The following is an 18057-nucleotide window of genomic DNA, read 5'->3' as shown; positions in this document are numbered from 1 at the left end:
TCTTGGGGTTGCAAAGAGTCGGACATGACTGAGCAACTGAACTGTACTGAACTGATAGCTTATAAATTGATGAAGTGGGGAAAACCACTAGACCATTCAGGTATGACCTAAATCAAATCCCCTACAATTATACAGTGGAAGTGAGAAATAGATTTAAGGGGCTAGATCTGATAGACAGAGTGCCTGATGAACTATGGACGGAGGTTCGTGACATTGTACAGGAGACAGGGATCAAGACCATCCCCATGGAAAAGAAATGCAAAAGCAAAATAGCTGTCTGAGGAGGCCTTAGAAATAGCTGTCAAAAAAAGAGAAGTGAAAAGCAAAGGCGAAAAGGAAAGACAGACCCATTTGAATGCAGAGTTCCAAAGAATAGCAAAGAGAGATAAAAAAGCCTTCCTCAGCAATCAATGAAAAGAAATAGAGGAAAACAATAGAATGGGAAAGACTAGAGATCTCTTCAAGAAAATTAGAGATACCGTCTTTACATTTCATGCAAAGATGGGCACAATAAAGGACAGAAATGGTATGGACCTAACAGAAGAAGAAGATATTAAGAAGAGGTGGCAAGAATACACAGAAGAACTGTACAAAAAAGATCTTTACAACCTAGATAATCACGATGGTGTGATTACTCACCTAGAGCCAGACATCCTGGAATGTGACGTCAAGTAGGCCTTAGGAAGCATCACTATGAACAAAACTAGTGGAGGTGATGGAATTCCAGTTGAGCTCTTTCAAATCCTGAAAGATGATGCTGTAAAAGTGCTGCACTCAATATGCCAGCAAATTTGGAAAACTCAGCAGTGGACACAGGACAGGAAAAGGTCAGTTTTCATTCCAATCCCAAAGAAAGGCAATGCCAAAGAATACTCAAACTACTGCACAAGTGCACTCATCTCACACACTAGTAAAGTAATGCTCAAAATTCTCTGAGCCAGGATTCAACAATACGTGAACCATGAACTTCCAGATGTTCAAGCTGGTTTTAGAAAAGGCAGAGGAACCAGAGATTAAATTATCAACATCTGCTGTATCATAGATAAAGCAAGAGAGTTCCAGAAAAATATCTATTTCTGATTTATTGACTATGCCAAAGCCTTTGACTGTGTGGATCACAATAAACTGTGGAAAATTCTGAAAGAGATGGGAATGCCAGACCACCTGACCTGCCTCTTGAGAAATTTGTATGCAGCTCAGGAAGCAACAATTAGAACTGGGCATGGAACAACAGACTGATTCCAAGTAGGAAAAAGAGTATGTCAAGGCTGTAGATTGTTGCCCTACTTATTTAACTTATTTGCAAAGTACAGCACGAGAAACATGAGTCTGGATTAAGCACAAGCTGGAATCAAGATTGCTGGGAGAAATATCAATAACCTCAGATATGCAGATGACACCACCCTTATGGCAGAAAGCAAAGAGGAACTAAAGAGCCTCTTGATGAAAGTGAAAGTAGAAAGTGACAAAGCCAGCTTAAAGCTCAACATTCAGAAAATTAAGATCATGGCATCCAGTCTCTTCATGGCATAGATGGGGAAACAGTGTAAACAGTGTCAGACTTTATTTTGGGGGGCTCCAAAATCACTGCAGATGGTGTCTGTAGCCATGAAATTCAAAGACACTTACTCCTTGGAAGGAAAGTTATGACCAACCTAGATAGCATATTAAAAAGCAGAAACCTTACTTTGCCAACAAAGGTCCATCTAGTCAAGGCTATGGTTTTTCCAGTAGTCATATATGGATGTGAGAGTTGGACTATAAAGATATCTGAATGCCAAAGAATTGATGCTTTTGAACTGTGGTGTTGGAGAAGACTCTTGAGAGTCCCTTGGACAGCAAGGAGATCCAGCCAGTCCATCCTAAAGGAAATCAGCCCTGAATGTTCATTGGAAGGACTGATGTTGAAGCTGAAACTCCAATACTTTGGCTACCTGATGCAAAGAGCTGACTCATTAAAAGATCCTGATGCTGGGAAAGATTGAAGGCGGGAGGAAAAGGGGATGACAGAGGATGAGATGGTTGGATGGCATCACCAACTCAATGGACATGAGCTTGAGCAAGCTCTGGGAGTTGGTAATGGACAAGGAGGCCTGGAGTGCTGCAGTCCATGGGTTCTCAAAGAGTTGGACATGACTGAATGACTGAACTGAACTGAATTGATAGCTTATAAATATTTCTGAATGTCTTGTAATTCCTGGTAATGAAGGAGTGGGTAAACAGCAAGGAAGTTAGAACGTAGACTGCAGGGTGGTTTAATAGAGAGACTTTTATAGACTTGTTATATAACCACAGTGTGTATAAATTTGACAGTATGCAATTTGACCATCAGTCTATGATTTATGAGAAATCAGCGGCTGGATCTGGACATGAATGTGTTTTTTGAATCGAGGATATAAATTTGTCTGAAGAAAAGTGGTGGCAGCAGACATCATGCTGAATTTGCTACCATCACAGTGTAATCTTTTGCAGACTTCCCAGATAATGCTGTAACAGAGCTAGTGCTTTTAGGCGTGAATTTTCCTCATCTGCATGTACAGCCAGGTATTTGATGGATTAATACATATAATGGAGTTGTCCTTTCTGCATTCTTGCCTTTTTTGGTGGCTCTGAGTATTGGGCAAGTGTTGTGATACAGAGTCAGGTCTGGGCCCCATACCAAATTATCTTAGTCACCTCTAGTTGGAATTGACGGGCTGCAACATTTCTTAGGTCAAAAGATCTCTTAGAGAAGATTAACCTCTAACTATATATGTCCTATATTTTGCTTGCATGATGCTATATCTGCTTTGCAGTTTTGACAGCCCAATATTCATGTTGAAGATGACCATAGCTTAGAATGCACGGATCTTCCAGATATCTTCCATTCTTTATGGAAATCTGTGATGATATGAGGCATGCCAGTTCCTCACAGTAGTGACTTCATGCCAGTAGTCTTAATTACCAGAGATTGTCCTTCCCATCAAACATAAAATTTTAAAATGCTCAGCTGTTTTTCCCCCAAGAGTTATAAGAATTGCATTCTATTTGGTAACTATAATTTATATATTTTACTTAAATATATCTTTCAATGTGTTTAGTACTTGCTATCCTTCACACCAGACTGCCTCCCTCATGCATCCTCTGTTGCAACTTACCTGCTGTTAGTCAAACTAAGCATTTTGGAATCCCTTTTGGAAGAGTGGTATATTGGGGCCTTATTTCCTGATTTTATGCATATTTGAGAATGTCTTTCTGTTGACTTTAAACGTGAATAAATTGGCCAGTTTTACATTTCTTTGGTCACCTCTAAAACAGATCTATCTGTATTTGGGATTTAGGGACGTGTCAGTAAATCATAGTTGTAGTAGACATTCCCTAAGTACTTGCTGTATGATTAACTATTCCAAGCTCTTATGTGAGCTCGTTTAGTTCTTAAATGTGACCCAAAATACTAACAGTGTCCTCCTTTTACTTGCCATTGGTCACCAGCTAGCAGGTAGTGAGGCTGAAATGTGAACTGATGCAGTATTGCTCCAAAGTTCATACCCTTAATTTCTTATTCAACCTTTTGGGTGAATTAAGCTAAAATTTCTGCCTGTGTGACATTAAACATGTTACTTAGCTTCCCTGTGCCTCAGTTAACTCTATAAAATGGGATCAATAGTGCCTCCAAGATTGAGTTAATACATGCAATAGCTTGTAACAGTGGCCAGCACATAGTAAGTGCTTAGTAATTGTTGCTGTTATCATCTTAGAGACTGTAATCTTCAGATATGAGCTATGAACAAGCAATCTGATTTCAGTAAATGCTCTTCTGCGCTACAGTATCAATAATTAAGATGCATTTCAGTTAAGGAAAAGGGATTACTCAAAAAGCAGTATTGGAACATAATAGACACTCAATCAATACTTGTCGAATTAATGAGAATTTTCTAAAAGTGTATATATATTCACTTAACAAATAGATGTTAGATGCCTTCTAGATCTGTATAGATAGGCTGGAAGGAAACCTGAAAATGAAAGTAGTTGCATAGTCATGAGATTGTAGATAATTTCCTTTTTTTGAATTTATGCAATCTGTTAAAAAAATTCTTGAATGACACAGTTTATGAAACAACTTGACCAGATAACTACTGAATTCTTTTTCATATGTTGAGTTCGAGATACCTACCATGAGGTGGTTGGAAGGTCAGAGCTTAGGATGAGATTTTGGAGCCATGCACGGATGATGAGATTACCCACATGGTGCTTACAATGGAATACAACATATAAGGTGGAGAAGGAAATGGCAACCCACTCCAGTATTCTTGCCTGGAGAATTCCATGGACAGGGGAGCCTGGTGGGCTACAGTCCATGGGATTGCAGAATTGGCCACGACTGAGCACACAGCATACAACATATAAGGCAAAGGCAAAGGTATGGACAGTGGGAACTTGAATGGTTGGAAAGAAGATGAAGAGTCAGAAGAGATGTACTTCAAATAGAAAAAGCAGGGGCAGGGGGACTGGTGGAGAGATTGTACATGGCAGATTGTACAGAAAGTCAAGAAAGAGTCACTGCAGTTAAGAATGAAGACATCGTTGATGGCATTACTCTGCTTTATAAGCACAGTGGACATATAAGCCCAGTTCCAATAAGCTGAGGAGTGAAGGTTGAGATGGTTGGATGGCATCACCGACCCGATGGACGTGAGTTTGAGCAAACTCCGGGAGTTGGTGATGGACAGGGAGGCCTGGTGTGCTGCAGTCCATGGGGTCGCAAAGAGTCAGACATGACTGAGTGACTGAACTGAACTGAACTGAAGAGTAAAGGAAACTGATTAAAGGCTGCAAGTGCAGGTGACTTTTTCACCAACTTAGATGACAAAGAAAGGGATGAAGTCAAGGAGAATTAAGAGTGAGACACACAGTTCCTTTTTTTTTTTTTTTCTTGATTCTGGAATTTTTGAAATGGAAAAGCTTGAGGAGAAAAGAAGACATCCTTGAAAGGGGAGCAACTGAAGATTTTAGGAGGAAACTGATTGGGAAGGTTTGAAAGCAGGTAGAAAAGAATGGTTTTAGCAACATGCAGTGAGTACCCTCTAATGGGGACATCTTCTCTGAGACACTGAAGAAGGAGGTGCTATTGTAAATCATTTAGAAATGGAAAAGAGACCGCTTAGAAGCATTCCAGCTACAGATGGTTCAGGCTTTTTTCCTGGATGTTTTTGACAGAGGAGTATAGAGAAGAACAGCCTGCCCTTAAACAAGGGCAGTTATATCTCTGAGCACCGTTTAAGTGTGTTCTCTAGAGAGGATGGAAAAATCTTGCTTTCTGTTCTCTCATGAGAAATCAGTGCAGAGTCAAGATAAATTATCATAGATAAATAGATAAACTTACATACACTTTTGGGCTTCTCTGGTGGCTCAAACAGTAAAGAATCAGCCTGCGATGTGGGACACTTAGGTTCAATCTCTGGGTCGGGAAGATCCTCTGGGGGAGGATATGGCAACCCCCTCCAGTATTCTTGCCTGGATAATCCTCATGGACAGAGGAGCCTGGTGGGCTATATTCCATGGGGTCGCAAAGAGTCGAACACAACTGAGCGACTAAGCACAGCACAACACAAACACTTTTACTCCCACAGTCATTCCTGTAGCCTGAAAAAAAAAAAAAAAAAAAATATATATATATATATATATATATAAATTAAACCAGAGTCCAGTTAGAAAGTAGCATGCAGTGCATTCCACTAATCTAGTGGGCATAGTTGTGGAGCTTCATAACTGCTCTTTGGAGAGAGGCAAGAGAATGAGCACTAGTGTGTGAGAGTGGTGTTGGTGGTTTAGTCACTAGTGATGTCTGACTCTTGCAACCCCATGCACTGTAACCCACCGGCCTCCTTTGTCCATGCAATTCTCTAGGCCAGAATACTGGAGTGGGTAGCCATTCCCTTCTCCAGGGGATCTTCCTGACCCAGGGATGGAACCCAGGTCTCCTGCATTGCAGGGGGATTCTTTATCATCTGAGCCCCCAGGGAAGCCCAGTATGTGAGAGTACATGAATAGAAGTTTGTGGAGGAATCCATTTTGGAGCAAAGACCATCTGATTTTCTAAAACATCCCAGGTCAAGAATCATTTTGTTATTAGCTATCTCGTAAAACGTGGCCTTTGTGCCATTTATCGTTGCAGCATAGCCTTTTCTTGCTCAGTTAAATACACATTTAAGGGACCTCTGTGTTCCTTTACTACAAACTTTGGTTAAAAAAATGGATCTGATTTTAATGTCAACTAATACAAAATACTGGGCTTCCCAGGTTCTTCAGTGGTAAAGAATCTTACTTGCCAAGCAGGAGAAGTGGGTTCACTCCCTGGGTCAGGAAGATCCTCTGGAAAAGGGAATGGCAACACCCTCCAGTATTCTTGCCTGGAGAATCCCATGGGCAGAGGAGCCTGCTGGGCTGCAGTCCTTGGGGTTGCAAAAGAGTCAGATATGACTTAGCAAGTAAACAACAATATAAAATAGTATAGGAAAATTCCATGGTATTTTAAAATTGAAAATTTCAACTTTTAAAATTATTTTTAAGCAATCTGATGATGTTAAAAGTCTCACAGTCTATTTCATAGGAATTCAATGGAAAATAAGAAGTGCCAAAGCAGTAAATATTCTAGTTAATATTTATATATCTAAGCTGACAATTTTTTTCATTTTTATTTAACCTAAATAAATTAGATTGCTCCAGGCCTTATTAAATATAACATATTTTGGTTTAAATAATCATCATTGTTGAATATTAAACTTTTTTCCCAGACTTTTTGAAGGGTATAAGTAACCACTTATACAAAAACCCATCACAAAATGAGCACAGGATCATGTTTTACCCTCATTTCTTCTGTAATTCTCTCCTGTCCTTCATTGAGTTTTTCTCATTGTTTTAAATTGCTCTCCCTTTATCATTATTTCTCTCCATCCTGTTTTCTAATTTTAGCCAAGATAAACCAGACAGTAAAGTCAATACAATCAGTGATAGTTTTACATGCTATTCAAGTTCATGAGATTCTTTAAGAGTGAATTTGCTCCAAGATTCTCCAAAAGAATTAAGCACATAGGTTTTATTAAAAAGTCTATCACAGAGACTTCTTTGTCTATATCTGTTCTCTTGAAGGTTTATATGTTAAAAAGAAAAGGTTTTACTAGAACTTGACTATCTTAACACACTAATGCTTATCAGCAACATGTACCTAATCTTGAAATAATGGTGATCTAAAGACATGGTGATCTGCTGACGCCATTAATAAGATGCACAGAAATATTTTACAAAAGATGTTTAAAGGAGTTCTGGAATTAGTTTCTAAGATGTGTTCCCCTCATTTAGGCTCCTGAAGGCGCAGGTTTATTGCACAAGGTTAGAGCATTATAAGCATTCAGCTATGCCAAGCAAGAGGCCAGCTGAGACAGTCATGCTCTTGCTAATGTGCACCTCTCCTCTTTTAGTTGTCACTGCATAAGCTTTCCAGCAGTCTTTAGATATTTTGAATAATTGTTCCCTATTTTTTGTTTGTTTTTTAGGACAGCATAACTACTTATGTGCTGGAAGAAACGATTGCATTGTTGATAAAATCCGCAGAAAAAACTGCCCAGCATGTCGCCTTAGAAAGTGCTGTCAGGCTGGCATGGTTCTTGGAGGTAATGATGATGTTTTCATCAATAACTGTCTGATATTTATATTAACTAAATTCTGTCTGATGTTTGTATTATAAAACCATGGGTCAGAAAATCTTAGTTTTCTTATTTCTATCTTGATTATTGGTGTCTGGATGAAGCAGCTGATATCATTTTATTAACACTGTGGATTTCCAGCAGATTGAAGTTTGTTATAGATACGTAGTAAACTTCATTTTGTCTATATTGCTTGTAAGTAGATGTTATGGGACGGTCGGGCTTTCCAGGTGGTGTAGTGGTAAAGAATCCGCCTGCCAGTGCAGGAGATGCAAGAGACACAGGTTAGATCCCTGGGTCAGGAAGATCCCCTGGAGTAGGAAATGGCAACCTGCCCCAGTATGCTTGCCTGGAAAATTCCATGGACAAAGGAGCCTGGCAGGTTACAGTCCACAGGGTCACAGAGAGCTGGATGTGACTGAGCACAGCATGGGAAGTTCACCAGCCTCTCGTTAAGTGACACGGGTTGAAGTGTAGGCTCTGCTGCTCCCCACCATGTAGGCTTGAGTACATCACCAGCCCTTTCTGGGCACCAGTCTCTGTCTGCAAAATGAGCACAGTGAAGTCTCTTCCAGCTCAAATACTGATTCTGTGAACTGGATAAGTACATTAATCTCCATCTCTTCCTGCCTCCATCAACCCCTCCCTTTCGATGACCCTTCCTCATTCTCTTTAAATAACTGAATATTGAGCCCTTACACTTACCAGGTACTATTTTAAGTTCTGGGAGTTCTACAGTGAGCAAAATGGACCAAATCTCGGCCTTCATGGAGCTTACACTCTAGGCAGAGGAGAGCAACACATATACATATATATATATACACACACACACACACACACACACACATAAAAGCAGAGACATTAATTTGCCAACAAAGGTCCGTCTAGTCAAGGCTATGGTTTTTCCAGTGGTCATGTATGGATGTGAGAGTTGGACTGTGAAGAAAGCTGAGCATGGAAGAACGGATGCTTTTAAACTGTGGTGTTGAAGATTCTTGAGAGTCCCTTGGACTGCAAGGAGATCCAACCAGTCCATTCTGAAGGAGATCAGCCCTGGGATTTCTTTGGAAGGAATGATGCTAAAGCTGAAACTCCAGTACTTTGGCCACCTCATACTCCAGTACTTTGGTTGACTCATTGGAAAAGACTCTGATGCTGGGAGGGATTAGGGTCAGGAGGAGAAGGGGATGACAGAGGATGAGGTGGCTGGATGGCGTCACCAACTCAATGGATGTGAGTTTGAGTGAACTCCGGGAGTTGGTGATGGACAAGGAGGCCTGGCGTGCTGCGATTCATGAGGTCGCAAAGAGTCGGACACGAATGATTGACTGAACTGAACTGAACTGATGTATATATATCAAGTGATGATAAATGCTATGCAGTGTATTAAGCAGGGTTCATTCATGGGAATCTCAGAGAGGGGCTTCACTCCTGAACCCTTTACTCTGATTAAAATTTTCATTTTAGTCATTTCCTAAGCAGTAATATTTCTAAAATCCTGAACTTGATGTAGTAGTTCTAATTTTTCTACAACGAGCTTTAAAAATTCATAATTTATTGAATATGTATCTAATAAACCACCGGCCACAGTTCATATACCATAAATGGTATCTGTTACCTTCTGAGAAGGAGTGTATGAGACCAACATTTTTTGACTGCTCACTGTGTTAAGCACCCTGCTTAGTTCTGTCTCTACAGCCTGTGAACATGTACAGTCTAATCCCTAATAAATAATTGTCAAACAGAAGAGTGAGTGATTTAAGAGTGGTGTCAAACATTATTATGCAGATAAAACAAAGGAATGAATTAATTCTGTCTGAGGGAGCTGGCAAAAGCTTCCCAGAGGAGGCTTTCAAAGAATGAATACAAACATTATCAATGGAAAAGGAGAAAAGTATTTACAATGAAAAACATGATACATTGGTGATGATTTTTCTGGAAAGTCAGTTGTTTAGTGGGAACAACAAGAAATGAAGCTTGAAAGTTACCTTGGCCCAGCTGGGTTCTGGAGGTTGAACTCTGTTCTGTATGCAGTAGAACCAGTGATCTTTCTAACAAACTGTGGACCATCCATGGAATAGAGCCCACATTTCTAAGTGCAGCACACCAGTCCTTTCCGCACCGAGTAACTGCCCTCTCTTTCTCTAAGCCCTTCTCCTACCAGTTCTGGGGGAACCCTACCCTCCAGTCACCAACACTCACCTGTCTTTGCACACTTTTGACTTTTGCCTGCGCTGTTCTTAAACTCCTTGTGAATTGTTGTATTTCCTTCACATTAAGTTCAAGCATCATATTTTTTGTGAAATCTTCCCGTCTCCCTAGTCACTGAGAGATAGGGGTGGGGACAGTTAAATGTAGTGCTTTTCATGTCTGGGGAGGCTGAGCGTCCTTGAGTCAGCCTGGATTGGACCTTGCACTACTGATACTTACTTCTGCATTCCTGCCCTTCCAAGGGGAGACTGACCCAATTAGGAATGATGAGACCCAGCAGTTCCCACTCATCCCAGCCCACACAAGGGACTGGAAATTCACTTTCTCTCTCTCCTCCCACAGTTTCTTGTATTTACATTCTTCTTTGTACTTCCTTCCTTGTTTTATAACTATTTACTTGTATCCCAATCAACGATTTCTCCTAATCCAAGTTTGAGTTGTTTACAAACAGGAATTTCATTTTAGTGTTTCAGCAGCAAAGTACTTGTTTAAGAAGTGCTCACTAAATATCTGTGACGATTATTTTAAAGTCAGAATCTGCCTGCCAATGCAGAAGACATACGAGATACCAGTTTGATCCATGAGTCAGGAAGATCCCCTGGAGAAGGAAATGGCAACCCACTTGGGTAGTCTTTTTTTTTTTTTTAATTCATATTTTATTGAAGGGTAATTGCTTTACAGAATTTTGCTGTCTTCTGTCAAACCTCAACTCATTATTAGAGAAATGCAAATCGAAACTACGATGAAATATCACTCTGGTATTCTTGCCTGAAAGGTCACATGGACAGAGGAGCCTGGCAGGCTACAGTCCATGGGGCTGCAGAGAGTTGGACTTGACTTCGCACACAACGTACTTGCATGCATTCTTGAATATAAGGTCCAATGTAGCCATTACTGGAACACAAGAAAGAGTGTTTGGAGGACGCAAGAGGGATGTGGTTTCATGTAGTGTTTTTCATTTTGAGGAAGGGTGCTAGCCCTTAAGCAGTCTTCCATTCCATGACTGAATTTATTTTACTGGTCTTAACTGTTATAATGGAAAAGTGATTTAAGATACACCAGTGTAAAAATGATGAGACACCTAGCCACTGAGAAACTTGAGTTTGTTCAGACGAGAGATTTGGGGGTTCCAACCAGCGACAAAATAGATGCTCAGTAAGAAACAGAGTGATGAGGAGAAGAGAACTTCAGAGAAGACTCGGAACCAGGATGCAGGGGGAGGGTTCGAGTCTAGGGACAGAGCGTAAAGCAGCATCAGAGCAGGGTCAGCAGCAACAAACATCCTTGTACCTGTGACTTTGTGTGTACCGACTGAGAAGTCCTCTAGGCTGTATATCTAGAAGGCTAATCAATTTCTGGTTCACTGAGATATTGTGTACCTGTAAACTTACTGTTACCTAATCACCAAATTACCCTCCAGCGTCTTTGCTTCTGCCGATGTTTGAGAGCTCTTGTGGTTATGATGTTATGTATCCTTACCTGTATTTTCAGCCTTTTAAACTCTTCTCATTTGATGGTCCTAAAATTGATATCTAATTTTGTTTTAATTTGTGTGTCCTAGATTATGGTGAGAGCAAATATTGCTATATTTATTGGCCGCTTGTACTTCCTGTTCTGTGATTTAGCTATCCATAGTTATTGGCCATTTTTCAACAGTATTGTCTTTTTTGTTACTGATTGATACAACTTACCTCTGTACTCTCCTAATTCTTTATTAGCTACATACAATTTATGTCTTGACTTTTTACCTTGTTTATAATATCTTTTTTCTAATTTTTATATGATCACATGTGTCAGTATTCTCCCTTTATGTTTCTTAGCCCTGAAATTGTATAGATAATTTACTGAAAATCATCTAAACTCTTAAAAGTTTATTTTTATATTCAAGCCCTTAACTTCCCTACAAGTATTTTTTTTTTATGTAGGGAGACAAGAATGAAACTTTATTTTCTATATGGATAACCAGTTGCCAGAGCACATTTACTGATAAATGGTTTTCAGTAGTTTTTGATGCTGCAGTTCTATAGAAGTAAACATGTTCTGAGCCTCCACACTGCCTCAGATCTATTCACAAGTAAATTATACATATGTACTACTATTAAATTATATATTAATGATTCTTATTTCTTTTTATTCCCTTACTAAAATATAAATATTTTTCTAGTACTCCAGTTACAAATTCCACTGGAACTTGTAGTGCTATATCTGATGTATATCAAATTTCCATATGTATTTACTTCTCTTCCTGGTTTCTCTGATCTGTTGCATTATTTATACCTGAACCACTACCACACACTCTGAAGTGGTATAGCTCTCAAACTGTGTTTCAATACCTGGTAGAATAAGTCTCCCTAAATTACACTTTTTCCAAATTATTGGCTTTTCTTGGCCCTCTGAATTGTACTTTTAAAAGTCTGATCTTAAAAGGTTTATTGACAATGGTATCTAACACTTAAAAACATGAGTTCTGGCCCCCCGGTCTTAGTTATATATCAAAATTCTTTGCCTCTTTTTTTCCCATCAAATAATCTTTAAATCCTGTGGTCATCATCACAAACTGGGAAATACCATTTAATTATTTCATAAGTGGCTCTTCACAGAGGTTTATTAGAAAGAAGCTGGCAGCACACTCTTTTATGTCTGTCCTGATGTTGTTCTTCCTGGGAGAGTCATTGGCAAGGGTCTGGGAGTCAGTAATCTAACTGCTGGAAACCAGGAAGAAGGTAGTAAATTCACTGGATCAGATTCTAATTGCTAGCCCTGTGTTAAAATTTTGGAGTAAGGGAGGATGTACTTGTGGTCTTTTGAGAATGAGAACTTCTTTTTCATGATGATGAGAATTGCTCAAAGTTCAATTCTTCAATAATTAGAAGAGTTTCACTGAAGTAATAATTGCCTCGACATTACTGAAGATAGAGCCTGTGTTCTCCCCCTCCCTTCTTTCCATGCATCCTTCCTTCTTTTCTTCTTTTCTCTTCATGTTTGTCACTTTTCTGAGGTTTTACATTCCTAATGTAATTGTTGTTCAGTCGCTTAGTCATGTCCAGCTCTTTGTGACCCCATGGACTGCAGCACGCCAGGCTTCTCTGTCCTTCACCATCTCCCGGAGCTTGCTCAAACTCATGTCCATTGAGTCAGTGATGCCATCCAACAATCTCATCCTCTGTCATCCCCTTCTCCTCCCACCTTCAATCTTTCCCAGCATCAGGGTCTTTTCAAACGAGTCAGCTCTTCTCATCAGGTGGCCAAAGTGTTGGAGTTTCAGCCTCAGCATCAGTCCTTCCAATGAATATTCAGGACTGATTTCTTTTAGGATGGACTGGTTGGATCTCCTTGCAGTCCAAGGGACTCTCAAGGGTCTTCTCCAACACCACAGTTCAAAAGCATCAATTCTTCAGCTCTCAGCCTTTTTTATTATCCAGTTCTAGTACATGACTACTGGAAAAACCATAGCCTTGACAAGACAGACATTTGTCAGAAAAGTGATGTCTCTGCTTTTTAATACACTGTCTAGGTTTGTCACAGCTTTTCTTCCAAGGGGCAAGCATCTTTTAATTTCATGGCTGCAGTCACCATCTGTAGTGATTTTGGAGCCCAAGAAAATAAAGTCTGACATTGTTTTCATTGTTTCCCCATCTATTTGCCATGAAATGATGGGACCAGATGCTAATATAGAGTCATTTGAATAACAATAGATGAAACAGAAGAGAACATTGACTATTGTAAACAATGCTGCAATGAACATGTATTTTCTAGTTAGTTTTTTTTTTTTTTTCCTTCAGATAAATACCTAGAAATGACATTACTGGATTATATGGTAGTTCTACTTTTAGTTTGTTTTTTTTTTAATTTTATTTTATTTTTAAACTTTACATAATTGTATTAGTTTTGCCAAATATCAAAATGAATCCGCCACAGGTATACATGTGTTCCCCATCCTGAACCCTCCTCCCTCCTCCCTCCCCATTCCATCCCTCTGGGTCGTCCCAGTGCACCACTACTTTTAGTTTTTATTTGAAAACTTCCATGCTGTTTTTCCAATTTAAATTCCCACCAACAGTGCATGAGAGTTCCCTTTTCTCCACATCCTCATCAAAACTTGTTATTTCTTGTCTTTTTGATAATAGGCATCATGACAGGTGTGAGGTAATGTCTCAGTGTGGTTTTAATTTGCACTACCCTGATATTAGTGATATTGAGCACCTGTTCTTGGCCATCTCTATGTCTTCTTTGGAACAATGCCTATTTAGATCCTTTACCTATTTTTCAATTAAATATATGATTTGCAAATATTTTCTCCCATTTAGAACTTAACCTTTTCAATGCAACATTATTGACAATAGCTATGACATGGAAACAACCCAAGTGTCTATTGATGGGTGAGTAGATAAAGAAAATATGAGGTATATTTTTTATATATATGTATATATTTTTATGTATGTATACACACACAGTGAAATATTATTCAGCAATAAAAAATGTCATTTTTGGCAACATGGATTGGTTGGACCTTAAGGGCATTATTCTAAGTGAAATAAATCAGAGAAAGATAAATACTGTATTATCTCACTTATATGTGGACCATAAAAAATGAGCGCTTTCCTTGTGGCTCGGTGGTAAAGAATCCACCTTCCAATGCATGAAATGCCAGTTCAGTCCCTGGGTAAGGAAGATCCCCTGGAGAAGTAAATGGCAACCCCCTCAAATATTCTTGCCTGGGAAATCTCATGGACAGAAGACACTAGTGAGCTACAGTTCTTGGGGTCACAAAAAGAGTTGGATACAACTCAGCAACTAACCAACAATGTAATGTACAACTTGGTGACTAAGGCTAATACTCGATATTGTATGGTATACTGTATTGTATATTTTAAAGATGCTAAGTGGGTAGGTTTTAAAATTCTTATCACAAGAATAAAATGATAAGTAGCTATGTATGAGATGGATGTTAACTAGACTTTATTGTCGTGATCATTTCGCAATATACACAAATAATAAATCATTCTGTGTTACATCTAAAACGAATATATCAATTTTGCCTCAGTGAAAAAGAGAGAACATGAAAATATTTAAAAGAGTTAGCAAAATCTTATGATAGAGTATCAAAGGTCAGAAATATTAGTGTTTCTTTCATGTCATGACGTAGATTTGCAGGTTTGCTTCAGCAGCTATGGTCTGGTTATGAGAATTATGTTTGAGTTACTTGGCCTCTAAGTTGCATATGATTCTTGTTTTTAATGACTCACTTCCCTTACCTTCACTAGGTCACAGTGAACTTTTGCATTTTGTTCATTGCTGTACAGTACTGAATAGGAAAGATAGTTATACTCTGAAGGACGGTAATATATCTTCTAGTTTAAGTGTTCTACTTCTAACTTATTTCCTTTAGAAAATATTTTGTGTAACAACTCATAAATTTTTTCTCTGAAATGAATATAGCTCTGTTTTTGTATTTATTGTAAAAATGTTAAACTATTATAAACATACTTAGCTCTTTCAAAAATAAGTAGCCTTCTACATAAAAGAATGATTAAATGCATGGTTATATTGCTGATTTTTAAAAGCTGGAGACTATTTTTATAGGTTTGTTTTTGTTTTGTTTTGTTGGTAGAGAGGCTTATCCTCAAATTTTAAAAGGTTATGTTTGAAAGCAGTTTCTCTCTTACCTCCTCCTACACCTAGATTGGCTTCATTCTCTTGGCAAAGAGCTGCAACTTTCTGGGCTGCAAGATTGTGTGGTGAAGTGTTCTCTTTTTTCCTCCTTCTACACTTGAAGACAACAGAGCCTCAATTTCTTTTCTGAAGAATTCCAAAATTCTTGACTTTGGGATGCTGAAAAGTACCTTTTCTGGGAGTTCAGATGCCTCCTCTATGCTTTTGATTACTATTTAAAAAATGAAATCTATCCTCTCTAATGCAGGAGTTGCTGTGGGTGATGCCTGCCACCTACCTCTTTAGAACTCTCGTGGTCTTCCTCTGATGAGCACCTCCTTTTCCACCCAAACCCTAGTCTTTGCATCACCAACCCCTGCAGAGACAGTACTCACACTGCTTCCCCACGTTGGCGTATTGAAGCCTGTAGCTAAATAATGTATTTTGGTCGCCGCCTTATTGTTCACCCTAAACTTCATCCCATACACACTTGGTAAGGATATTCCTTAGAGTATTCATTCTCACTTCTTTGCTTCAAGTTTTATGGGAGTTTGGAAGGGCTGCTTTTGTGGCTGCCAGCCTGGACAGTTCAGCTGTGTCTATCAGTATCTCCTATTCTCTAGACACAGTAAAAACTTAGGGTTGAAGGGTACAAGGATTCCCTTCTATTTGCAGTCTGGCTTGTTTGAAAGATGGAGACATTTACTCTTTTAAAAACTCAACTCTAATATACTTGTTTGGCAAGTACCTATTTAAATCTTATACTTCCTATTCTCTAGCATTTTTGAAGCATTTTGATATGGGAAGTAGAATTAGATCCTGAAGGAGGAAAAACAAGCTAAGTCAGTGCTGCAAGGGATTGTGAGAGCATAGTCCCAGTGAACTGATCCCAGAAACATCATCCTTTTGCTAATCCAAAGTAACTGTATATATCTAGACATAATCTACTGTAGGGGTAGTTGCTGGTGAATTCACCCAAACTACAGCATCAAGTATGGATGTGAGAGTTCGACCATAAAGAAGGCTGAGTGCCAAAGAATTGATGCTTTTGAACTGTGGTGTTGGAGAAGACTCTTGAGAGTCCCTCGGACTGCAAGGAGATCAAAACAGTCCATCCTAAAGGAAATCAACCCTGAATATTCACTGGAGGGACAGATGCTGAAGCTGAAACTCCAATACTTTGGCCGCCTGATGCAAAGAGCCAATGCATTGGGAAAGACCCTAACGTTGGGAAAGATTGAGGGCAGAAGGAGAAGGTGGCGACAGAGGATAAGATGGTTGGATGGCATCACCAATTCAATGGACATGAGTTAGAGCAAACTTTGGGAGATAGTGAACAGGGAAGCCTAGTGTGCTGCAGTTCATGGGGTCACAAAGAGTCAGATACAACTTAGTGGCTGAACAACAACAACAGTGATGCTTATTATAATCCTCATAATGTCAAAGGATTTGCACCATTACTTGTCTACTAATCTTTACCCTCTATTTCCCCATTTGATTCTCAGAAAGCATTCTGGCTGTCATAAAATTTCCATTTCAGTATCCTACATAATATTCTTCACTTACTTCTACTTAGCAGGTCCAGCATTACCTTGTGAGATTTTATATCTCCATTCAATATAAAATATTTTTGCCAGAAGTAAGACAAATATAAGAAAGAAAGGCCCAGCAAAGTAAACAGCACTCATTTTCAAACATGATCTAGAAATAATACTCAGTATTATTTTATTCACTCTGGTAGATTACTTACATATTTACCTATTTGCTTGATTTTTTTTCTAATGCACAAAGTCATCCAGTTTATTTTTGAAATAAACTTTATAAGTTCCTTCTGTAAGAATTTGTGATACTCATTCACTATATTTCAGAAAATATCTCTGTTGCACTTTTAATTAATAATTTTGCTGGTTATAAAACTGAGGGTTGAATTTTTTTCCCTCTACTCCTTACTAATGGAAAGGAAATGCAACCCGCTCCAGTATTCTTGCCTAGAGAATTCCATGGACAGAGGAGCCTGGCAGGCTACACTCGACAGAGACACAAAAAGTCAGACATAACTAAGTGAGTATCCATATCACCCCTAACTAATGTTGCTGCTGCTGCTAAGTCACTTCAGTCATGTCTGACTCTGTGCGACCCCATAGACAGCAGCCCACCAGGCTTCCCCATCCCTGGGATTCTCCAGGCAAGAACACTGGAGTGGGTTGCCATTTCCTTCTCCAATGCATGAAAGTGAAAAGTGAAAGTGAAGTCGCTCAGTCATGTCTGACTCTTCGCGACCCCATGGACTGCAGCCTACCAGGCTCCTCCATCCATGGGATTTTCCAGGCAAGCGTAGTCTGCTCTCTTTGCTTGTATAATTTTTTCTGAGAATTCTCCTATGTATCTAATAGTTGTTTCTGTGAGGTAATAATTTCTCTGAATTTGTAGACAATACTTTTTATACTTGGTTCTCCAATTTCACTCTAACATAACTAGTTTTAGGGACGACCCAGAGGGATGGTATGGGGAG

The 18057-nt window shown here is 39.1% G+C and overlaps 1 protein-coding gene across 2 annotated transcripts in view; it reads left to right on the top strand.

The window, feature by feature from the left end:
• Positions 1-18057, top strand: part of PGR (progesterone receptor) — a 106447-nt gene that overhangs the window by 48345 nt on the left and 40045 nt on the right. For both annotated transcript variants that reach the window (XM_045163015.1, XM_045163014.1), the window contains exon 3: positions 7533-7649. In XM_045163015.1, coding sequence (XP_045018950.1) covers positions 7533-7649 — 117 coding nt within the window. The remainder of the gene's footprint in view (positions 1-7532; positions 7650-18057) is intronic.

This window comes from Bubalus bubalis, chromosome 16 (assembly GCF_019923935.1).
Source record: "Bubalus bubalis isolate 160015118507 breed Murrah chromosome 16, NDDB_SH_1, whole genome shotgun sequence".
Lineage (NCBI taxonomy): Eukaryota > Metazoa > Chordata > Mammalia > Artiodactyla > Bovidae > Bubalus > Bubalus bubalis.
Note: the sequence above shows the minus strand (reverse complement) of the source record. Positions and strands in the feature narration are given on the sequence as shown.